Source organism: Odontomachus brunneus, unplaced genomic scaffold (genome assembly GCF_010583005.1).
Source record: "Odontomachus brunneus isolate Ranch 3 - 2012 unplaced genomic scaffold, Obru_v1 Obru_scaffold_051, whole genome shotgun sequence".
Lineage (NCBI taxonomy): Eukaryota > Metazoa > Arthropoda > Insecta > Hymenoptera > Formicidae > Odontomachus > Odontomachus brunneus.
In genome coordinates this window covers 571,120-596,166 of record NW_022639501.1, presented here as the reverse complement: position 1 = coordinate 596,166, position 25,047 = coordinate 571,120, and the positions used below count along the sequence as shown (strand labels likewise).

The 25,047-nt window shown below is 50.0% G+C and overlaps 1 protein-coding gene across 12 annotated transcripts in view; it reads left to right on the top strand.

The window, feature by feature from the left end:
• LOC116845402 (protein tiptop) overlaps positions 1-23,236 on the top strand; it is a 244,921-nt gene extending 221,685 nt beyond the window's left edge. For 11 of the 12 annotated variants that reach the window (XM_032818054.1, XM_032818052.1, XM_032818051.1 and 8 more), the window contains 2 exons: positions 13,359-13,602; positions 15,960-23,236. In XM_032818054.1, coding sequence (XP_032673945.1) covers positions 13,359-13,602; positions 15,960-19,665 — 3,950 coding nt within the window. In that variant the 3' untranslated portion in view covers positions 19,666-23,236. The remainder of the gene's footprint in view (positions 1-13,358; positions 13,603-15,959) is intronic. The other variant, XM_032818059.1, reaches the window with a different exon arrangement.
• Positions 23,237-25,047: the final 1,811 nt, after the last annotated feature.

Here is a 25,047-nt window from a genome sequence, read left to right as displayed (position 1 = left end):
TTTCGCGACATAAACGATACGTTATGTACATATAAGATAAAAGGACTAAGGAATATAAAAGAATTTTTTTTGTTTTTTTCTGTATTTGTATTCGCATTATTTTAGTTTATATAAATAATATTATCATTTATATAATCTAGGATCATTATATAATAATGATCCTAGATTTTCTTTAAATATTAAAAATATTTGTGGACGTAAGCTTAGAAAATCAAATTGTAAAAGATCTAAGAAAAAAACTGTAAGGAAAAAATATAAAAGAATTTTTCCCAGTTTTTTTTTATTATAATGTAAACTTTCTTAATGTATCAATAAGCCAAGTTTCATCTTGGAACTCGGTATTAAAAATTTCGACGTTAATGTTTGATAATGAAATATATACACTTTTTGAAAAACCAAAATAATAATAGGTATTGGTATGCCTATTATTATAAAAAAATTAAAAACGTTTGCGTGTAAGTGCCAATTATGGACCAGTAAATATGACGCGGTTATATAATGGGTTACATGATACTCGATTTTATATTAATAACGTTCATATTCACATTTTTACATATTTACATTTTTTAGTTTATATAAAATAATAATCCTAAATTTTTTTCTTAAATATTAAGAATGTCTGTGAACGTAAACTTAGAATGTAAAATTGTAAAGAAACTAAAGAAAAAATATAAAAGAATTTTTCTGTTTTTTCCATTATAATATGTACTTTTTTAATATATTAATAAACCAAGTTTTACCCGAGATTGGAAATCGGCATTGAAAATTTCAATGTTGATATTTGATAATAAAATATACGCATTTTCAAAGAACAAAACAACAATTGATATTGATATGCCTATTATTATAAAGAAATTAATTAAAAACGTTCGCGTGTAAGTGCCAATTATGGGTCAGTAAATATAACACGCCCATATAACGGGTTATACGATACTCGATTTTATATTAATAATGTTTATATTCACATTTTTTTAGTTTATATTTTTTAGTTTAGTTTATATTTATTTAATTTGTGTAAAATAATGAACCTAGATTTTTTCTTAAATACTAAAATGTTTTTGGACGTAATCTTATGATGTAAAATTGTAAAAGAACTGAGGAAAAAATACAAATAAAATTTTCCGTGTTTTTATTATAATGTTTTCTCATGTATTAATAAGCCAAGCTTGACCCGAGATTGGAACTCGATATTGAAAATTTCAATGTTGATATTCAATAATGAAATATTCGCATATTCAAAGACCAAAATAATAATAGGCATACCATGCTAATTATTATTGTGGTCTTTGAATATGCGAATATTTCATTATTAAATATCAACATTGAAATTTTCAATATCGAGTTCCAATCTCGGGTCAAGCTTGGCCTATTAATGCATGAGAAAAGTATACATTATAAAATGAAAACACGGAAAATTTTTTTAATATTTTTTCCTCAATTCTTTTACAATGTTACATTCTAAACTTACGTCCTCAAACATTCCTAATATTTAAGAAAAAATCTAAGATTATTATTTTATATAAACTAAAAAGATGTGAATATAAACGTTATTAATATAAAATCGAGTATCGTATTAGTCGTTATGTAGGTGTGTCATATTTACTGACCCATAATTGGCTCTTACGCGCGAACGTTTCTAATTAATTTTTTATAATACAGAATAAATTAATTTAAAGTCTAATAATTTCGCCTTAAAACTATGACGTTGCTTACATTGGTATCAGCAGGTCGTTTTAACGTTCGATTGACAAGTATATGTGGATGATTGAAATTTACTCTGACCTTAAACGATAATTAGGATCGTTACCTTGTGCGTATGTATTTGATGTTGAAAGTTCAAATACTCACATTTCTAAAGAGCAAGACAATAAGAACGTCCGGGATTAGATACGTGTCCGGGATACATCGGTATTTTTACCTCTTAATAACGGGACTCTCGATTATCTCTTGCACGCAGTACGGCGTGATCGCGAGTGTAGCCGACAGAGAATGCGCGTTGCGCACATATCCCGGGCACTTTTAATCGCTACATTCGTGAGGACAACTACGAAGATTAACGCGGCCGAGGAGACAGGCGAGAGAAGAGAGGTGCAGAGACTGATAACGTCGAAAAATATCTTCTACCGCGGGTTATCCGCGCGAGAGCGCGCGTCGAGAGGACTCCTCGCGTATGATATACGCTAAGCAAGGACTGTCACTAAAATATGAACGTTAATAACTCGTACACGCGTTCGAGCAGCGAACAGCGCGCCTTGCCAAAACGCCAACTGTCCTCCTCTTTTTTTCCATTCTTTTTTTCTTTCTTCCACGAGACACAGCTTTTGCGTCGCCGCGGACCTCCTGTCCATCACTCACCGTCAAGCCCAAATGTCTTTGCTCCGTTATCCCCCACCGCTCCATCGCACATGTCCCTCTCCATCTCTGGGTCACTCATCATCCCAGATTTCTACGGATGCACGTTCCTATACGTTACTGCGACGTTGGCGCGGCGTCTAATCGCGCGCGGACAATCCGCGCTCGCGCCAGAACGAATTAATATGCGGATCGAGGCTCTCGCCTCTTGTCGTGCGAATTGGGTTAACGTGTAACCGAGGTGACGAGTGCCACCTGAAGGAAATCAATTTCGTGCCTTCGTGGAATTTCGCCGGGGTGACGCATTGAAGCGGCAATGTCGTGCCGCAGTGATCTCTACTAGTGTGATTTTTTTACAACCAGCTAGGCTAGACGAACGCGGCATTTATATTATCGCGGCGTGCGCTAAAACTTGTATATTTATTTGTCCATTAGGACAGATAAACTGCCGCGCGGTGTATCGCGTGTTATCTTCATCATTATAGAGAGTTGCACAATGTCTTGGTAGTAGAGAGAGACTCATTACTTGTAATTACCTAGCCGTGGAATCTTCGCAGAGAGACACGTGCCCTTCACCGATTTTGACGGGCTTCGGACACGAAGAACAGAGCGAAATAAATAAGAATGAAAGTGGCTCTTAAGTCACTATCAAGTCGCTTTTTATTTGAGAGAGCCGCCTCTCTCTTCGCTTATTATATATTCCCGATACTCAAACATAAACAAGATCGCAGACTTTCCTTTTCTCGTAGAAAATTCGTACCACCTCTTCGCTTATTATACATTCAAAAATATTATATAAAATTGCAGGAAATAGAAATTTGTTAGAATTCTCTTATTTTTTTCGCTATTGTAATATTTTTATTTTGGTCCTAGAAGAATTTTGTCCGGTGATGTAAGAGGATTCCAATAAAAATGAGATTATATCTTTCTGGTTATATATTCATGATGCCAAAATATAAAATTTAGATTTATGAAAAGTTCACAAATTTTGTGCATTTGCATCAGGAGAATATGATGAGCGAGGAAGTGGCACACGATTCCTCGTCACTTCTCTCAACGTGTCCTCCTGGTGTTGGAACGTTACAATGATTGAAGATGGGGAGTGCAGGGCATATTAAATAGTGAGATATTTTCGAAAAACCTAAATACACAGTTAGGAAAAGAATCGAATGCCGCGAGGCCCTCTCGTCTAAGACGTCCGCTCGCGCATCTCACGCGCGGTGTCCAAGGAGCGTTTACTCACAATCAATCTTACTCACCGAATTTCCCTCGAGGGGGAAATTGCTCTAGCTCCCAGATGTGCTCGAAAGCGCATATAAAAAATACACGTTTCTCATTTTTAGCTATCTACTCTGTTCTACGACATAACGAAAGCCTATCGTTAGACGACACAGACAGCCTCGGGTTTTTCCCGCGAATGCCGCGGATACCTTATGCGGGATCCTCCTCCACGTGCGCTTGAAAGTTCTCTTTCCACGCGGTAAGCGTCGTCGGTCGAGCCGGAGACACCGATGGAATTGCGCGCGGGAGTGTTAATTTCGCGAATGTTAATTAGCCGTTTACGCCACGAGCGTTAAATAGTAAATTATGAGTTACCGATGGCGGAGAGAGAAAGAGAGAGACCGCGCGGATCGGCGAGAGAATCGGGACTTTGATTTAGCAATTTATGCGCGCGCACGCGATGCGCACGCGGAGTAGTAACCGGCCGTCATCATCCGGGTGCGGTAGGAGCGGCCGCGCGCGTACGATCGCCAGCAGGGTGATAAAGTCCTCACGATCGGCCTCCACGATAAATAATCACTCGGCCGAGGTGCGATACCTTCACCCCCGCCGCGATAATTTATCGCCACGCGTGAACGCGCGAAACGCACGCGGCTCCAAACGGGCTATCACCGCTGTGAATATCTCTCGCCGCGGCGCTCCTTATCCGCCGCGCGGTTAATATTAACGCACGGGACTCGCTGCTTACACACGCTCCGGGAGTGGAAGACGCGGCGGGCAAACGGAGTTTGTCAACCGGAGGTGTGTGTGTGTGTGTGTGTGTGTGTGTGTATGTTGGGTTTTTCCACCCTTTCTCTCGCGGGGGCTCCTCTAAATATATACGCGGCCTGACGGATGAATTATGTGACAACTCGAAGCCGATGTGTTCCTTTTAATGAGGCGCGCCGCGCCTGCAGGCTCTCGTCGGGCGGTCGCGGGCGCCGCCGGCGACGGGCGCGAAGCTAACCGAGATTTTCGTCGGGACTATTGTCTGATACCGGCTTCGCCTCGTGACGAGCGCGGCTCGAATCAGTGGATACCAGTCGAAAACGCGCACAGGCGTCGTCCTATAGACGTCAGACTGCTGCGTGGTGGCGTCTCCCCCGCCCCGCTCTCGGGCGAAATGAAAAGCGTGAACGAAGCTCCGTGGATTGCGGCGCGTAATATTCGCGGCACAGCTCGCGCGCCCGCGATTTTGTTACTCGCAAGGCGGCGCGACAATATTCCGCCAACATAGAAACACCGGCCCCGGAAATCCAAGATCTCCGAGCTCGGTATTTCAAGGCGGCGGGGGTAACTTGAAAGGGTAGCTGCTGCTGCCGCCACGAGCAGGACGGGGGCGGACGCGCCAAAGAGGGAGAAAGAGAAGAGACGACGGGACGGAGGGGAGATTTCGAGTACACGTAGAGAAGGCGACGGCAGCAGGGAAAAGCAATCGGGCGACGCGGATTCGGGGTTTTCACAGCCCTTGTCGATCGCGCGAGATTGAACGAGGCGTGTCCAAGTGCCGCGACTTCCGTGGAATATCCGTGGAAAATTGAAGGAGAGCACGCTCTGTGCGGATTTCGCTTCCAGCGGACTCCGCGACGCTCTGCCTCCGTCGAGCGCTTTTTAAACGGTTAACCGATGGCATCTGTAAGGGCATTTCCACGCGCGCTTTTGTTGCGTGTGTTGACAGTTGCATATTCGAGCTTGTCTCTTATTATTTGCAACAGTCCATCGTGTCTTCAGCCTTTTTGTTAATGGTAACGAATCGGCGATCAAATCATTTACTTTTGTTATCTGCCATTTCTCCGGTAACTACACGGAGGACCGCGAAGAGAATATTGCAGTTTTTATTTCCGTATTAGCTTAAGCTAATGTTGTACCCCCAATGTTGTCCAGGCTTCTTGTCTACAACATCTAAACTTAAGTGATCACAAAGGGTCAAGGGGAAATGAAGGGGAGAGAGTGGCGTGTCCAGATTTCATGGTGGCCTGTATTCTCCGTAGACACTTGGAGAATAACTATGCAAGATTTAGTCCAGATCGGTCAAAGAGTTTAGGAGTTAGTAGGGAACATACAGACAGACATTCTATGTTGTACATATAAATAAATTCTTTTCAATTTTATCAGTGCAGAAACAGACTGTCAGTAAGATCTGTTTTGTTAGGAAATATAGCAAATTTTTTAATAGCGCACTTCAGTTTTATCAATGCAGAACAGACTGTCAGTAAGATCTGTTTTGTTAGGAAATATATTGGGAGTACAAATTAGTTCGGTCCGTTTTTTTGTGGTCAAAAATGCACTTATTTCAGAACAAAATGAATGAACAGATTAATCAAAGTATTGTCCATCGCTGGCTACTACTTTTTCCCATCTCTCAGGCAATTTTCGAATTCCATCTCGAAAAAATGTCTCGTCTTTTGAGACGATCCAAGTTAGGAGCCAATTTTCGATTTCTGCGAAAGAAGTGAACCGGTGACCTGCCAAATCGTGCTGCATCCGTTGGAACAACCAGTAATCAGAAGGCGCAATGTCCGGCGAATACGGCGGGTGCGGTAAAATATCCCACTTGAGCGTTTCCAAATAATTTTTTACGAATTTTGCGACATGAGGCCGAGCGTTATCATGCAGAAGAATAACTTTGTCATGTCTTTGCTCGTATTCCGGCCGTTTTTCTCGTAATGCACGGCTCAAACGAATCAACGAAGCGTAACTCCCAATGATTCTGCAAGCTCCTCTTGCGTTTGACTCGGATCTTCATCGAGTAATGCCTCCAATTCTTTGTCTTCGAATTTTTTTGGCTGTCCAGACCGAGACTTGTCTTCAACGCTGAAATCACCATTCTTGAAACATCGAAACCATTCCCTACATGATTTATCAGTTGGAGCATTGTCACCATAAACTTCTACAAGCATTCGATGCGCTTCAGCTGCACTTTTCTTCCAATTAAAACAGAAAACTAAAACCTCCCGCAAATGCTGCTTAGTTAACACAAAATTTGACATATTCAACACAGTAAAAAACAGGGGTTTTGTATGAAACTCAAAGCGATATAAACTGAATATTATTGACAGATGTCTAACCTCTCTGAAACCACCGAAATCAGCTGTCACTATGAAACATTCATAACAGCCAGAGCCATTTTTTGAAAACGGACCGAACTAATTTGTACTCCCAATAGCAAATTTTTTAATAGCGCACTTCAGTTTCCGAAACTTCGAAATAGCACATATGAGATGAAAGGATAGTCTGCTATTACTACAGAATGTCTATAGTAAATTCTGTAGCAATTTTTGCCATAAAATTCTCTCCGTGTACTCGCACGTTTTGCTTCACGTGAATTTTATGTCATGTCACTTTTTGTAAAAGTAAAATGATCTCGCGTTTGCACAATTGATCTGTCGCAATAAAGTGAAAGCATCGACGATCCGCAAACTTTTGCACACTCTTGACTAGAACAATACGTGTCGCGCGTACGTACGCGAAATGAAGTCTCGCGTAAAGTTGCGAGTATAGAACAAGCTCCGTGGAAGCCGCCACCTGTCGAAATGACCGAACACGCTCTGAAAACAACTTTGCCGCGCAAAGGAAACTGCTCTTGAAAACAACGTGTGTAATTTCGTAAGGGCGTTCTCCCGCTACGTTCGGCCGTTCCGATCGTATTTTTCTATTTGCATTCTTAATGGACATCGAGCGTCAATGTCGTCAGCAGTTTCTTTCGATGGACCACCTCGAGAATTGTACATATAGATGTAGGATCTGATCGGGAACACGCTCACGATGACGCGAGTAGCTGCGCAGGAACGCAGCAATGCTGCGGCCGGCGGTGGGGGAAATTCGACAGACTGATGGAGTGAGTGTTGACTTAGGATAACAGTCGCCTCATCAGTCAATCAGTCAGGTAGACAACGGTAGGTAGGTGCTCCGTCTTCGGTTGGAGCCTGTCGTCTTGTTCTGTTCACGTCGCCCTAAAGAACGCCTAAGTGAGTCACGAATCTGACCACCTGACATTCAAGGGACTCGAGATCGAGGACCAAAATGGAAAAAAATGGTAGGGTGACTCGAAGGGGGATCGAATGCTAAAGAATGTTTGTGGTCTCGACGCATTGATCTAATTCCACGGGCTCCTCCTAATGCATCTCTGTCTCAGGGCGACGTTGACGAGGAGCGAGCGCGCGGGCCCGCGAGTTCGGTGTGTGTGTCTTCGTGGGGGATGTAAAATTTCTTCATTTTCTCACCTTACGCGCGCACACGTTGCTTTATGGGGGTGGGACATTGCGCCGACAAGTCGTCCCGTTTCTTGAAACGCGTTTCGTGAAAATCGTCAGCAGTTTTATCCGCGACGATACTTGAAACGATTCCACGAATATATCTCCGTGGATCGTGAGTATCTCCGTTGAAACTTTTGAAACAAGAGTGACATTCTTTTGGACTCAAGAAGCGAGCCCCCTAACTCGTCCCTCTCCCCTCGCGATCGATCTGAAAAATCTGGATCATCACTGGAGGAAGTCGTAAATCAACGTCTTGTATCTCTCGAATGCGGATTGAGTATGAGGCTTTCAAAGCCGGTTGCTTCGGTAGGAAGAGGAGAAGGAGGAGGAGGAGGCATCGCGGGTCGGAGGGGGAGCGAAAGAGACACGGAAAGAAGGACGGAAGGCGCGCGAGGAAGAGAGAGAGCGAGGAAGAGGCGCGGAGGAAGGAGAAAACGGATTCACCCGTCAGTCATTCTCTGGCAGACCGCGAGAGAATCACAATGCGAGGCCTCCCTCTTCTCGCCGTCCCTCTTCGTCCTTCTGTCCGCCCGTCCGTTCGTCCGTCTGTCTGCCTGTCCATCCGTTCGTCTCTTCGTCTGCCTCCTGTCACTCTCCCCGCCAGCCTTCCGACGGTTCTCGCATCAGAAATTCATCTCCTCTCCTGTCCTCCTCCAGGTTCTCCTTTTGTTCCTTCTCTGCCGCCGCAGCCGCCGGCTTGTTATTATGTACTGTTTTATTGCCAGGACGTTGCTAAAGTTCGACCCGGTTACTCGCCCCGGTGGGCCGCGCGTTCTCGCGCGCGCAATCCCGGCGCCGCCGAACGATCCGCGCTTCTCCGGGATATATATTCGCGAAGATAACCGAGTGGTACCACTTATCAGAGATCCGTCTCAGAAGGCGTCCCGACAACTTTGCTCGCCCGTGCCGTCCCGTCGTGGAAGAGACGAGAAATTAACTTCGTACTCCGCGAAGTTGGCCAGTCCGCTGGCGCGCACATCTTTTCTGACAGTACGCAGCTCTACATTCTAACGCGGCGGTTATGTAATTACCGGTGCCCACTGACGGCCTGTCCGACAATGAGGAATAGAGCGCAAGGCATGCTGATGCGTCTGTGTGCGATGGTTCGCGCACACGGCTGATCGCGAGCGGCTGATACCGCGCCCCGGGTGTACATGTGAAATCATTTTCCGAGGAAATCCCCTTAACGCGCTAACGTCGCACCTCGCTTAGATCTCCCCCCTTCTTCCCCCTCCCCCCCCCGGATCGATTTTGTTTCGTGTTATGTAATTAAAGTTCGCATTAATTGGCTCCCGGTAATTGATGACAGCGCTTCCGTCTGATGGCGCCCTTTTAAAACACAATGCACCGCAGTATACGCCGCGCGCAATGTACGTCCCGTTATCGCGACGATGTGTGTTTTCTTAATTGCGTATTTAATTGTATCCAGTCGCGCGCGAGTGTGCGAGAGCAGGTTGCGCAAAGAATGCTCGGCTATCTTCGTGATGTCTCCTTTGGAGTTGCCGCCATGCAGATCAGGTGCTTACGAACAATTAAACAGACACCTCTCCCGCGTTATAAATTTGCTCGCTAGGCGAACCTTCGGCGTGCATGCTAATTACAAGCAAACCTAACCGATTTAGCGCGTTGATTGCGCGTAAATCACTAGAGTACACAAACTGACACGTGCTTATGCACGTGAAAATTTACGTCTCACTCACGGCCGCAATTTACGAACATGCACTAAAGAATCCTTGTCTTGGCGCTTTATTTTTTTATTTTTCGTTCTGTCATTTGTGAGGCTCGCCGCGTTTCATCTCGGCGACTCGTCCCGCATCCGCGCGTCACCTAACGGTGACAAATTGTTTTTGGGAGAGATAGCTTGGAAAGGATATGTTGAACAATCCACGGAGGTACCCTTGTTTGCTGGTGTTACATGCGCGGAACAAGTACTTTAGATTAGCAATCACCCGAGTTGGAATTTTACGTTCGAACGTTGGAACTTTTCAACACCCGTATATCCTGAAGGACCATCCGAAGGATATCTGAAAAATCAGTGCATGTTTAACGCACATGGAAGTTAAAATCCTATTCAGCGCATTTAAATGGCACGAAATTCTTAGAACTTGCAAGTTCTAAAACGGATATTTCGACGGAGAGTTAGTAGAACCAAGAATTAAATGGAATCGAAAGAGGCGTTAAATGTGGAATATTGAGGTCAGAAATAATATCAGAATTTAGACTCGGGCGAAATCTGGAGAATAAAGGAGAAGGAAAAACGGACCCTTTTTCTCCGACGAAAAGACCCCCGCCATGTGAATCCAGTTAATTAAAATTGTAGTTATCTTCCGAACAAGAGACGTTCTCTCGGAGTCTCGCGGCTAAGACAGAAGATTGGAACTTACCGGCAATTAGCAACCGCCGACCATCCACACGAGGAGCGAGCGTGACTGGTCGGGTTATTCAGGCCTACGACTAGCTGGCAGAATGGCCAATACCGTCGTGGTACCAGTACCAGTTAGCCATTGCTACATTACCAACATGTGTACGCCAATATATGCAGGTGTCTGCTATCTATATCCGGAGCTCGTGCGCAGGTTTGTCGTGAAGGTGGTCGTCCAAGAGGCACGACAAAGCAGCGAGCGGGAGAGATAGAGAAAGAACGGCGACAAACACATCTGCGGGAGAAAGAAAGAGGAAGGTGGGAGGGAGAGAAAAGTCAGGCAGATCGTAACGGGCTAGAAAGCGGATGCTCGCCGATAAGACTAATTATTGTTGTGGACCAAGTCGTAGGCGGGTATTGGCGCAGAACCATCGTGGAGATAGCGCGCGCGCTCTGCACGGCCACTAATACACCGCACTTCTTTCTAACGTGCACTGGTCCGAGTGAGTCAAGGACAGGAGGAGCAGATATCGGCCGGTAGCATCTTGCCGAGTGTCAAGACTCTCCGGCCGCTTTTAAGCTCGGTACGCTACGCTCCTCGCTCCCGGCGTATCTCACCGGCGGCTACGTCCAGGATATGCAATCCGGTGCAGTTCTTGTTAGCGGCCTGCCAATAGACCCGCACGAACTCCGCGGGCATTTGCATTCTGCCGAGCGTGCGATGTCGGCATTCGATCGATCCCAATCATCGGCGGGATATTTCGAACCGCGGAGTCCGCGATGACCTTTAGCGTTATGGGTGAATTACACCCCGCTAAGAAGCTGTCCCGCGCGAGTATTGATAATAGGCAATCGCTGACCGCCTCGCGACCGCGCGCAGATTGTAGCAAATGAAATCTCTCAGCTTGCTGAATATTCCGCATTCCGAACATTCAGGCAGAGTCGTGACGACTACTTGTGACCGATCTGTCTTACAATGCAATTGCTATAAACGCACTATACGCGATGAGAGATTGGATCAGGGCGCCATGCGTTGCTCCCGACGAAACGAAGCAGCGCTCGTTGAAGTCTCTGACTGGAGACGGAGGTGGCGTGGAGCTACGGTCGTGATTGAAATTTCGAGACGGTGCTGGATTTCGACTGTTTGGCAAACACGAGACAACGGCACGTATAAAAATGAAGAAGTGGAGTTGACCAATGTGCATACAGATGCCACATTTTCTACGGCAGAAGAACAAGAGAAAAGGAGAGAGAGAGAGGGAAAGAATTATCTACTGAGAATTCTGGAATGAATTCCTTTAACCGTGAGACAGTTGCGCTAAATGAATAGCGTACTCATAAATCCCCGAATACCTTACTATACCTATACCTATACTTATACCCTACTATACTTATACTGAGAGACGTCGCACGATTGCACCGGCCCCATCAGAAGGTAAAGTGTTGTAGTCAACAACGTCGATATATCCGCAGCGGACTCGATGATAATGACCCGCGTACATAGCTGGACAAGCGAAGAGAGGGCCGAAAGGGTAAAAGACAGACCACGCTGGTAGCGGGCGGGGCTGCCCGCCGGTGGTCCGCCCGCTCGGTTCCTCGACTTCTCGCATTCCCCTCTTCGATACGCGCCTGGATCCCGAGCGATCCTCCGAGGGTCCTCCTTTTATCTCCTCTCGTCGTCGTCGTCCCGTCGTTCTCTCTTCTCCGTGCACGTACGGCTGGTCCTCCGGCTGGTCCCAACCGGATCGGCCAGCCAGTCGCTTCCATCGAATGGTCCGCGCGAGAGGGCCCCGGAGAGCCGCTCTGCACAGAGACAATGGACAATGGGGACATAAATCTGCGTAATTAGTTGCTGATGCTCCCGCGGATCAATGTGCGATCTCCTTTCTCTCCCTCTTCCGTGGCCTGTCCGCGAACAAACGATCGTTTGGTTGGTCACTCGGCAAAGTAGGACGGTGCTCCTGGTTGTCCCCACCTTCTATGAGGGGAGGTGTGCTGGCCACCTTCCATTTCTCTCTCTCTCTCTCTCTCTCTCTCTCTCTCTTCTCCCTTTATCTTTTCACCCTCTTCTCTCCTCTCCTCTCTCTTCCTGTCTCTTTCTCTCTCGTCGTCCTGTTCGCCGCCGAGGACACGGCACTCCCTTCTTCAAAGAGGATGTGCCGAGAGCAAGATGGCGATCAGGAGGGTTCCGTGTTTGCCCCGAGTGTTCACGTGCGGGCCAGCTTATTTTTGTCGCTCGCTCGAGTGTCATGTGATAATAGCTGAACCGCGAGCTAAACGAGCCTCAGGTTAATTGGACGATACGGCGTGTGAGGTATTTCTCCGAGGGAAAGAAATGGGGCGGCGCGCGACCCCTCACGGAATATCTGTCGACTATCTGAGGTCGGGTCGCGTCCTCCGACGTGCAGTCGCAACGACTATACCGTCGTTCATTTCCAGGGGTTCAAATGGAAACGATTTGATTAAAACTCATAATGCAGATGACGGAACTCCTCGTTCCACCACACAATACCTCGTCGTCGGCGGCGACGACGACGACGACGACGACGGCGACGACGACAACGACGAAGACGACGACGTATCCGACGCAGCAGCGTTGGCGTTTTCTCTTTCTTCCTTTCCCTCTTGGGCGTCGTATTCGTCCTCGTCTTCGTCGTTGTCGTCGTCGTCGTTGCCGTCGCGAAAGGCTGATAAATGAACCGATAGTGCCATTGTGTTACTCGCCATCTAAACCTTTATATCACTCCTAGGTACTTAGCTTCGTCATTTCTCAGTATCTCCACTCCTGGGTCGTACGTTCTTCTCCGTTTTTCCATCAGGATACGGCGGATAGAGCAGAAGCATCTGATTCTAGCATCAATGATTCTTGTGAACAAATAAATTCCGATATCGTCCGCTTTGTTCGAAATCTCATTTTATTTCTTTTTTTCTTTTTATTACAATGCACATCCTGATGTTCATTTGCTTGCCACTGTATGTATGTATGACGACTCGCAAATAGCACGTGACAGCACGCCCTCGTTAGAAGGAATGTGCATGTTGATATGAACAGAGTAGTAGTCTCTTCTATCATAGTTGCGCGTTCGATCGATAACGACTGATCCGTTGGCTTGGCGATTTGTTTCCAGGGGAGGACGGCGTCGAAGGCTCCGCGCCCGGTACGGACCTCCAAGGTGAGGAGGGCGATTGTGTCGACGAGGATGGCCCCATTAGCCCTAGCGAGAGGGGTTGCGCACCCGCTGCGAAGGAAGACGAAGATGCCGAGGGAACGGACGAAGAGGATGACGAGGAGGCATCGCCACCTACGCCACCGCCTTCCGCTACTTCGAGATTAAACCCAACTATTCTAAGAGACACGGGCCCTCCGGACAGGTAAATTTTATGATTACGGCATCTCTCCTCTCTGTACGACTGTATTCCGCATGCAATTTTAACGTAATTGCCGCGACACCTTCCCTCCATTTCTAATTGCTGAGGGAGACAGCATCGCGCCTGAAACAAGGGCACCGGGTCCGCAGAGAATGTGGGAAAAAAATTGGCGTTGAAAATTCGCGACTTCGTCGTCGTCGTCGTCGTCAGATGCGCTAATCAGATGCGTCGGAAGCGCGCGCTCAAATATTGCGCTCGATATCGTCTGGCGGAGAGATTCATTAGTCGGTGCTTGATCCGCGCGGGGGAGGCTTTTTATAATAAAGAGCTTAAATGATCGCGCGAGGCGCGCCGACGCGACGTCGCGACCTTTGATGTTCACCGTCGTCGGGCGCCCCTCGTGTGTACACGGGACTTGTCGTTATTTGAGAGCAACAAATCGTCACGGGCATCTCTCGTGCATGCGTGTATGCTCGAGGTAAGCGTCGGCGGTAGGGTTAAGCGGTAGTGCGGTGCGCGAGAGCGAGCGAACGAGGCTCGGAGAGGGATAAATAAGCCGGTGTCAGAGTTGATATCGGTGGCTGCCGCGCGCGACGTCACACGGCTAATAGAGATAGGCACGTGTTACACATCGGCCCAACACCAACGACCCCACTAGCACAGTACTGCCTACTCCTCTAACCAGGGGTGGCGGTGGTGGCTCCCGCCTCTCTACACCCGCGCCGCGCCGCGCCGTCCCGCCAGCCCCCAAAAACTTCCCCTGCATGCGTGGCAGCGGCCCCTTTCATCTCGCGGCACGCATTCGGCATTCAGTCAGGACAGTCAGTTACGAGCGAGCCGTCGACAGTTCTGGAACGCCGCTGCGTTGCGTTGCGCTGCGCCGCGCCGTGCCGTGCCACGCCGCGCATCGAGAGACAGAGAGACATAGACAGAGAGAGAGAGAGAGAGAGAGAGAGAGAGAGAGAGAGAGAGAGAGAGAGAGAGAGAGAGAGAGAGAGAGAGAGAGAGAGAGAGAGAGAGAGAGAGAGAGAGAGAGAGAGAGAGAGAGAGAGAGAGAGAGAGAGAGAGAGAGAGAGAGAGAGAGAGAGAGAGAGAGAGAGAGAGAGAGAGAGAGAGAGAGAGAGAGAGAGAGAGAGAGAGAGAGAGAGAGAGAGAGAGAGAGAGAGAGAGAGAGAGAGAGAGAGAGAGAGAGAGAGAGAGAGAGAGAGAGAGAGAGAGAGAGAGAGAGAGAGAGAGAGAGAGAGAGAGAGAGAGAGAGAGAGAGAGAGAGAGAGAGAGAGAGAGAGAGAGAGAGAGAGAGAGAGAGAGAGAGAAAGAGAGAAGGGGGAGAGGCAGCAAGCCGCCCGCACAATAGCCCCGCGTCGGGACTCTAATCGTTCCGGCCACGTGCTCCCTTTCGATAGTCGATCTTCTCGCGCGGTTGATGACGTTCCGACAGGTATCGATCGCTTCTGTACATCGGCGGCTTTGAGAACGAGCCGCGTACCGTTTTTGCCGACGAGCCGGATGACTAACGTTTGCCGCCGCCGCCGTCACCACCGCCGCCGCCGCCGCTGCCGCCGCCGCCGCCGCCGCCGTCGCGGATAATTAATCGTAATTTGTCACGACGGAGGCCCGTTATACCTCGCGCGCGCATTATCGTCGCGTCGTATTCGAGCATTCGCGACGTTGTTCGGGGAAAGAGAGAAGGAGAAGCTCGCACGAGGACCGGTGTGAACAGAGCGCGCGCAGAGCCGCGCGCGACAAATAATTTATCGCAAAGTGTGTTTTCGTTCTCGTTGTCGATATGGGCGGTAACATTCTGTCCGGCGTTTCGTCTGTTGTGCGTGCATCTGTCGCGTATATTTGCACGGGGTTGTACGTTCCATGCATAGTGCGTGTTTCACGTGCGTGCGCGCGTGCGCTCGCAGCGACAGACGTTTCTCAAGCGTGAATTATCCATCGACCGTTACCATCGCGCCAACACGCCAACGTTCGCAGGCTCTATCTATCACGCGAGCCTTTTCTTCCGCTCACCGCCGCCAATGATTCCGGGTATTCGTCGTTTCCATCATACGCGCCGCGCGCACGGCGAAAGCTGTTTGCATAGTAATTCCCGTGGCGGATGGTTATGAAATATTAACGTCACCGGCCGTCACCTGCGTTATGTCGACGCTCGCGGATCGGTTACAAGAAAATTATTGCACGATTATCATGATTAACGATCACTGTCCCGGCTCACAAGCTCCTTCGCGCTTCGGCGTTTCGCACTTTCCACCAAACTCGGATAACTCGCGTCCGCGCGTCTCAGAATCTGCGGGAGACCCTCGCGGAAGAAGAGACGCGGAGATTACAGCGCCCGGTGTCCTTTGTAATTTCAGGGAGCCAATGAGTCCGCGCTGTCCCTCGAGAGATTCTCGGGAATCGTCCGGTCCGGCGACCGGAAGCCCTCTACCACCCGCTACCAGGAGCAGCGCGAGCCCAGTCAGTCCAAGTAGTATCGTGCCTCTACCCCTTGGAACTCACTCCCTGCTACCACCCCACTCTGCAGCGGTCATGGCGGCGTATCTACAACAGACCCATCAGCGCCTCCTCCTCGGCCATTCACCCTTATCGCGCGGCTCGGTGTCTCCGCTGGTTTCCTCCTCGTGTTCACCACCGGCCGCGACCCCCGGTCTCTTGGTGTCGCCCACCAGCGTCGGGGAGATCTCGCCGTCAGCGACGCCTCTGCCAGCTGTGCTGGACTTCAGCACGAGAAAAGCGTCTTCCACCGAGGAGGACGAGGAAGAGCAGATATTGAACCTCAGTAAACCGCCTACACCGTCCTCTTCGACGGAGACGAACAATGGCCCGTTGGATCTCTCGGTACCGAGCAGGAAACGACCCGGACCAGAGGACTCACCGCCGCCACCGCCGCGCAAGTCATCGAGACTGACCTCTACGACGAGTTCCGCGAGCCATCAGGAGACGGTTCCAGGAATTACGCCATCCAGCTTCGGCAGACCACCCGTGGTGTCGCCTTGGACGTCGCCGGTAGTAGCCTCGCATTTCCCGTATTTCGCTGCGGCGGTAGCGGCAGCGGCTACTAGTCAGCAGCAACTCTCGCCGAAGAGCACCACCGGTGTGGTAGATCATCATCAGCTGTGGAACGGCAAGATGAAGCCGCCGGCGGCACTGGAGAAGCCGTACCAGCCGAGCGAGGCCACGAAGGCGCTCGAGAAGATGAGCGAACTCAGCAAACTGGGTGGCGAGGATCTGTTCAGGTCGTCCTCCGGAGGGAGTAGCTCCGCAACGGGCACCAGCACGCCGGCGACGACGTCCAGCAGCCGTCACAGCGCTTGGCAGTCTCACTGGCTGAACAAGGGAGCCGACCAAGCCAAGGACGTTCTCAAGTGTGTCTGGTGCAAGCAGAGTTTCCCGACTCTAGCCGCCATGACGGCGCACATGAAAGAAGCGAAACACTGCGGCGTCAATATGCCGGTACCGCCGCCCGCACCGGGGCTTCACTCGCAGCAGACGACCATGCCGAGCATACCGCCGCCTCAGCAACCGCATCAACCGCCGACCTCCGCCAGCAACGCCGGCAACAACAGCTCCGCCACACCCAGCAGCAAGCAAAGCCCATCTGACTTGAATCTCTTGATCAAGGAAACGATGCCGTTGCCGCGCAAGCTCGTGCGAGGCCAAGACGTCTGGCTGGGTAAGGGTGCCGAACAAACGCGGCAGATACTCAAGTGCATGTGGTGCGGACAGAGCTTCCGTTCGCTCGCCGAGATGACCTCGCATATGCAGCAGACGCAGCACTACACGAACATCATCTCCCAGGAGCAGATAATATCGTGGAAATCGTCCGACGAGGGCAAAGGTGGCGGCAACACCACCGGCTCAGCGGGAGGTGGCGCCGGAGGTGTCGCTGGTGGAGGAAGCAACGTGGGAGTGCAGCCTGGCGGCGGTTCCGGTCCTCATGGAGGAAACGGTCCCGGTGGCCCCGGTGGCGCCACCAGCAGTCACGTGAGCGCAGTGTTGACGTGTAAGGTTTGCGACCAGGCGTTCAGCTCTCTCAAGGAGCTGAGCAACCACATGGTCAAGAACTCGCATTACAAAGAACACATAATGCGCTCCATCACCGAGAGCGGCGGACGCCGGCGACAGACGCGCGAGAAGCGAAAAAAGTCACTGCCCGTGAGGAAGCTGCTGGAGCTGGAGCGTGCCCAGAACGAGTTCAAGAACGGCGACGCCGCCACCAGTCTGACTCATAGCCTCGGTAAGCACGCCGGCAGGATTACCTGCGAGAAATGCGGTGAGAAGATCGAGACTCCCATCTTTGTCGAGCATATACGTCAGTGCATTGGCGCAGGCACGGTGGGTATCAATCAGCGGAACTTCCTGAAGAACGCGCTCATGTCCAACCACTTGCCGGCGACGTTACCGCCAAGTGAAAGCGGCCGCAAGAGCGTCAACGAGGAGACATCCTCGATATCCTCGAGGCACCACCGATCTCCGTCCTCGGCGAGCGACGCGACCACACCGGGCAAAGATACCCCCACACCGAACACCAACGAGACCACAGCGCCGATCGGCACCTCGCCTTCCGTTCTGAATGCCATCGAGAAGCTTATCGAGAAGAGTTTCGACTCTCGCGTGAGACACGGCACGCCTGGTCTGCACCACGCTCAACCCGGCGCACCTATGGGCACCAGCATCCTCAAGCGTTTAGGCATCGACGAGAGCGTAGACTACACGAAACCTTTGGTAGATCCGCAGACGATGAATCTACTCCGGTCTTACCAGCAACAGCAGCATCAACAGCAGCATTACAATGCGAACGCCGCGGCGAGGAGGGAACGGAGCGGCAGCGAGTCCAGTTCAATATCGGAACGGGGAAGCGGCAGGACGGACACTATGACACCGGAGAGACGCCTGGATCTGTCCGCCGCGAGCCACGACAGACACTCGAGTTCCCTGTCACATCATCATCGCGTCACGCCCGAGAAGCAGACCGCCCCATTACCTAGTCGCCATCATCAAACCACGGAGGAGTCCGGGGACGAGGAGTCGTCCACTGTAGTAGTGAAGAAAGAACCGCGGGACGAAGAGACTGAGGAGAGAGGCGGGAATGAGGAGGAGCAACAGCAGCAGTCCACGAGAGAGGTGTTCGTGAAGAAGGAGATAGTAGATGACTGCAGGGACGAAGAGGATCAGAGTTCCTACAATCACCGACGGAGCAGCAGCCTCCACGAAACAACCGAGGACGGGCGAGAGGTTCTCTCGCCGCGTATGAATCCACCCACACCGCGGCCGACCAGCCAAGTGGAGCAGGTGGCGCGTAGCCCCTGCAGGAACAGCACGAGCAGTCCTACCAGCAGCGACCGATCGGTCACGCCACGGGGTACGCCCGACACCAAGGCGTCCAGCAGCCTCGGCGCGCTCTCTTCCATGTTCGACAGTCTGTCGGGTGGCGGTGGCGGAGGTAGTGGGAGCAATGTTGACTCGCAGGGACGCAAGACCAGCAGCCATCCTCTCGCGGCGTTGCAGAAACTGTGCGACAAGACAGAAACACGAGGGGCCAGCGCGAGTGGCGCTTCAAGATCCTCAGGTGCTTCCGCGACCACCATCGGGCCAAGTAGCGGCCGTGACACAGTGGGAGTGACTGGTCCTGGTCCCGGGCCCACGCCGGGTGCTATCTTGGCCTTCAGCTGGGCCTGCAACGACGCCGTCGTCACAGCGGACTCCATCATGAAGTGCGCCTTTTGCGACACGCCCTTCATCTCAAAAGGCGCGTACAGGCATCACTTGTCCAAGATGCACTTCGTCAAGGACGGTGTGATCCCCGACCCCTTGACCATCGGCAGATCGGCGGCAGCGGCCGCAGCCGCTGCCGCCGCGGCGGTCTCCCAGGGCACTTCCGGCGGCCCAAGTCGCAATTCCTCGTCGCCGCCAACGTCGCAGCGCAACAAATCGCCGCCATTGTCGCAGGCGAACGGCAGCCCGTCGCAGTCAGCGGCCTCTCCCCTCGAAGAGAGCCCGCACTCCAAATTTCTCAAGTATACGGAGCTGGCGAAGCAATTGTCCAGCAAGTACGTATAGTCCGAGCCCCGTAAGTAGCGGTGCCACTTGTACATAAGTGTATCTATACTGTAACGACTGTAACTAGCGATGTGGTTGGAAATTTTGACCCCTTCCCCGCGAACACCGCCGCGCCGGACGACGTCGTCGCGCATCCGACGTCTTCGGATTTATGCTTAAAGAGGCTGTGTCGTGGCTGTACCGGTGCCGGGACGAAGATCCGACGAATAGGTAATACGGGATATGCTCTCCGATGCCGAACCAGAGAAGGGGGGGGAAGTTCGTTGAGGTCTGCAAACGTATAACTGATACTTTTTCCGATTATCCTTTAACGAACACATTCGGGAGAGATCGCGTTCTATTCGCGCATTATTGCTGCTCGTGCTGAACGAGATTGATCGTATCTTGTCGTTCGTAGTATTTATCGTCAATTTTCTTACGCAGTCGTACAATAGTGGGTGCGCACTGCAAACATCCCTTGGAACCTATGCGGAAAGAGGCACGCGAAGTTCGACGCGTAAACTCGACGCTGAAGGACGTTTCGCAAGTTGCGGAAATATCGGCTTGCGCGATAAGTAACTTGAGGCGAATGAGGCGCGATATTGTATTTTTGTGTTGTTGTAATTTGTCACGAAACGCAGTGTGCGCGTGAAGGTACACAAAAGATCATAAGTCAGAATTATACTCCATGAAATTATATCATACATAACAATACAATAATCGCCGCTTCATTTTAGCCGCAAAATTCGAAGCCACTTGTCACGCAAGCCTATACTTGACGGGACGGTTCCGCTGAATAACAAAACCATTACAGCCGATAAGTGTGACCTCCGACACTTTGCCCAAAACCTCTTCCGAAATCGATGTCTACCGAGGGAGATCGATCTGTCAGGCTTCGCGTGTCTCGTCTCTGTGTTCACTCGCTTTGATGAAGAATACGAAGTATATATGCTAATCATATGTTGGCAGCCGTAACTCACCGCTACTAAGCGTCAAGCCTCGCCACCGCACTCTTTCAGCCTAAATGTGGATACCTTCGTCAAAAAGACTTCGCTGTTGCGACTATATGATTATAGTAAAGGATTTGGTTCATTCGCGGAGTAATTGCAAACGCGCGCGATGCAACACGCGGCTCCTTTTCCATTTTCGGTGATCATTTTGGTCTGTCACATCGAGGACGCGTCTTATCATTCCTGGGTCGGCGACGCGATTAGCGTGCGCGTTCGACCGGTCGAAAACGCAAAATCTCTACATTTCGGAGAGAGGCGAACTACACAATATTGTTTTGTATACACCTCTCTTGTTGTTTCTTTTCTTTTTGTTTTATATCGATCCCCTCTCTTCTTTTTTTTTTTTTAACCACTTACTCCGTTTTTAGTTGTTACAAGAGGATTGTACTTTAGAGTAGACCATGCGCGCGCGTAATCGTTTCGAATGTTTCCCGTTTGTCTTCTTTTTTCTTCTTCTATCCGCTACAGATCGCGTGCAATGTGTGGGAAACCTCGCGAGAGGGTTTCCCGCTTTCTCGGAGAATTCTTCCTCGGTCGCAATCGCTATGGGAATAAGAGTCTAAGGCAGGAATTCGCGCGCAACTTCGTACAATCGACCTTTCGTATCGTTAGCGGATTTTTCCGCCTACCGTTGTTCTTCCCTTTCGTTCCTTTTTTTATCACTTTATCCACGTGTCACTTTTCTTCTGTCGGCATATACGAATGAACAAATTGTCCCATTGAATCCGACTTTCTTTTATGCCCAAGAAACGTGAGAGGGTGTGACGATAATGTGGGTGTTGAACGAGCGTTAATTAAATTGTGATGCCACCATATCTCGCGGCACTGCTGAGTCACGGGGCTCGGCACGCGGCCAAGTTTGTGATTTTATAAATACTTAAGGACGTTTACGACGTGAGATGAGGGAGATCGCGTGAGATGGAGTAAGGAAACTGCAAAAATCGGTTAGATCAGAGAGAAGGAGAAAGAGGGGGAGGAGAGAAAGAGAAAATGAGAGAAAGAGAGATTGGGAGAGGAAGTTGGAGAAGAGAAAAAAAAAAGAGAGTACGATGAAGAGAGAGTGAGAGAGAGAGAGAGAGAGAGCTAGAGAGAGTGGAAGCGAGACGTGAGGAGAAAGCTTGCCTATCACTTGTCGTAAGATCGTCACCATGTATACCTTTAGATCGTAAGGTCGTAGTTTATTAGCGCATAGGATAGGCTAGGGTTCGACCCTGTATAGGAATCTCTTTGTTGATACTTATTACTACGAAAAATTGGTGAGTTTGCTCGCGGAGACGGACGAGAGCCGCCTCGGAGAGCGATACGACTGCTGCGAATTGAGGGTATGGAGATACACGAGCTAGTGTAGAAGCGACAAGAGCCGAAGGATGCGGAGATGCGGTGCAATAGCGAGGCTCGCGATTAATTGAATAAGTATGCGCGAGTCAAACGCGTGTATGAGAGATTGGAGTCTGAGAGAGAGAGAGAGAGTGTGTGTGTATGTGCGAGAGCGAAAGAACGAGAACGAGTGAGAGCGCGAGAGAGAGAGAAAGGGAGAGAGAGAGAGAGAGAGAGAGAGAGAGAGAACGAGTGATAGAGAGAGAACGAGTGAGTGAGTGAACGAGCGAAAGAATTGTGCGTCGTCGAAGGAACGCAGATTTTCTCGACGTAACGTACGTGTAGACCATTGTAAATTTTCTTTGTTCAAATAATATTTATTGCGCCAGGAGCGAGCCAACGCGTCATTTTACGTGTAAAATATTGTCATTATTATCACTCGGATTATCGCGAATACTGTGTATATTGATTATAATTACAATTATTGTATTATGATGATGCGCGTGGCGGAGAATGCGGTGATAAATGCGAAGCATCGGGCGTGACTGGATGTGAGTACGAATGTTACGACGACAGGAGTGAAAGAGCAGGAGAAAATGCGCGAGAGAGTCGAGAGACAGAAAAATGGGGTGACAGTTTTGAGAAAGAGTATGAGAGAGACAGAGCGAAAGAGAGAGAATGAGCAAGAAAGAATACTCGCGAGAGATCGGGACAGTCGAGACACAGGTGGGAAAGATTGAGCAGCTACGTACGGTCCTTAACAAGGAAGGCCGGAAAAGAACGGAACATACTTGTATACGTATTTCTGTAAACTCTAATTCTTCCATCGCGAACTTTAAAAGTATTTATCGACATATAATAATAATATTAATATTATTATTGTAATTATATACGACTGCTGGGGAAGAGTGTGACGAACGTAACGCGAGACGATTACGTGGCTGCGACGAATACGACACACACAGGACACACACGCGCACGCGCGCGCGGACACATGTACACGCCATAAAGAGCATACACACATACACGCACGCACACACATACGACACATTGTCGCGGTGACACTCGAGGAAAGGAACAGCCAGCCGTGCGAATGAGATACGCTCGAAACGTACCTACCTACTTACAAACACGCAACCACAAAGATATGCATCATGTATACGCGAATCTTCAAACCATTTTACCAGATTTGTCATTATTTAATTATTTCGGTTGTATTTTAAAATGCAATTAAAGCTCAAATAAATATATATGTTATAAACTAAGGACATGTGCTCTTGTGTGTTCATTCGCGCCTGCTCCCTTTTCATCCCTTATCCGAAAACGAGATTCGAGCACTGGTGTAATCTCGTTCCCCTGCCCTCCGCCCTCTATCCTCTATCCAACGCCTGCTGACTTAGCCTGTAAGGTAACCGACGCGAGACGTGCTCACGGCGAACGACATCGCATTTTGCATATTTCAGGAGAGGAGACAGCAGAGTCACCATCTCGCGAGTCTCGGTTAATTCTTATTAATAATCCGAGTCCACGGTCGACGAGCAAGAGCGTCGGGCGCGCGTACTCACCGCGTAAGTGCGCCGACTCGGAACAATTTGTCACCGAACGCGTCTCTGAACGGGCGAGCAGCGACGCGCTCGCGCTCGTTAAGAGTGTCCCCGACTAATAGCACAAACTCTACGCTATCGACGCGCGATCGTTAAGCGCGAAACCACTTTTCGCTTTCTTTCGACGGATGCCTGCATTAATTAGAAATACCGGTATTCGTCTGCCCCGCACCGTGCGCGCGGCTTATCTCGCTGCCTCTTCGCGGAGATGGCACTCGAAATTTACGCCCGCGAACTCGTCGCAGAGAAAGAGAAAGAGAGGGAGAGAGAGAGAGAGAGAAATCCACAGAATCCTTAATATAGCGGGGAGTCCAGAGTAGTACGCGCGTGTACGCTCGCTAATTCGGTGCCATACAATACCGCATCGAATGTACCGCATCGGTATCAAACTCACCCCCGCGTATGTTAGCCGCAAAGAATAGACACGGCCGGCGGATAAACTAGATAAACCGGCGACTCTGTACGCCACATTACGAGCGCACGATTTCGCTTATCAGCCGGGAGACGTTCCGCGAGATATCATCTCCCTCAAGGCCGCCGCTCGCCTTCGGACCCTCCGTTGAATCCAACGAATTCCCCGATCGTCCCGCCCGCCTCTCCGCTCCTCCTGCTCCTCCTCTTCCTCCTCCACCAAGTTCGCTCCTTCTCACCCCGTCTCACCCACGCTAGGTGGATTCGCGCGTCGTCCTCTCGTCGTTCTTTTCTCTCCTCCTTTTACTTCTTCTTTCACCATTTGCCGTGCATAATGACGACTTGGAGTCGCTAGATGGTGGTCGTCGGCCAGCAAATCACGGTGAAGGTCGGTCCGCTGAAGGAGCCGAAGGGACAACGGCGACAACACCGAGGGGAACATCGCGCGCGGAGACGGCGGGCGAAGGGAGGAGCGGGGCAGGCGGGAGGTAAATAGGGGGAAGAGAGAGAGAGAGAGAGAGAGAGCCGCAGAAACCGGTCGGCCACTACTCGTCCTCTTCATAAGAGATACGCCGCATGCCGTAGATACGCGGATACTTTTATTTTAACTGTAATGCGCTAATGAATTGATACAGCGCCGAGCGGCTCCCTCGCGCGCCCCGCGCGTCTCCGTCCCTCCCCACGCTTATTCCGCAAGGGTGGCTCTCGCCGGCAGTGATGCCGGAACGGACCCTCCTCCTTGCCCCCCTCCCGCGCGAACCATTCTGGAACATCGGCTCGAATTACGAACGATTAGTTTCGGGATAGAGCGATTTTTCTAACGGCCACGCGAAACGTACGTATCCGCGGAACATTTTCCGAATGCGCGCCACACGGCGCGCTGACCTGGTTTCGATTTCCTCGTGCGCGAGATAAATTTAAATTATATAATTTAATATAACGAAATACGATATATAATGTTAAAACATAATGCAGAGGAGAAGGTAGAATATGAGATGGGATGGGGGAAATTTGAGACACCGCGATGTAATTTCGACTCCCCCCTCTCCCTCGCTTTTTTT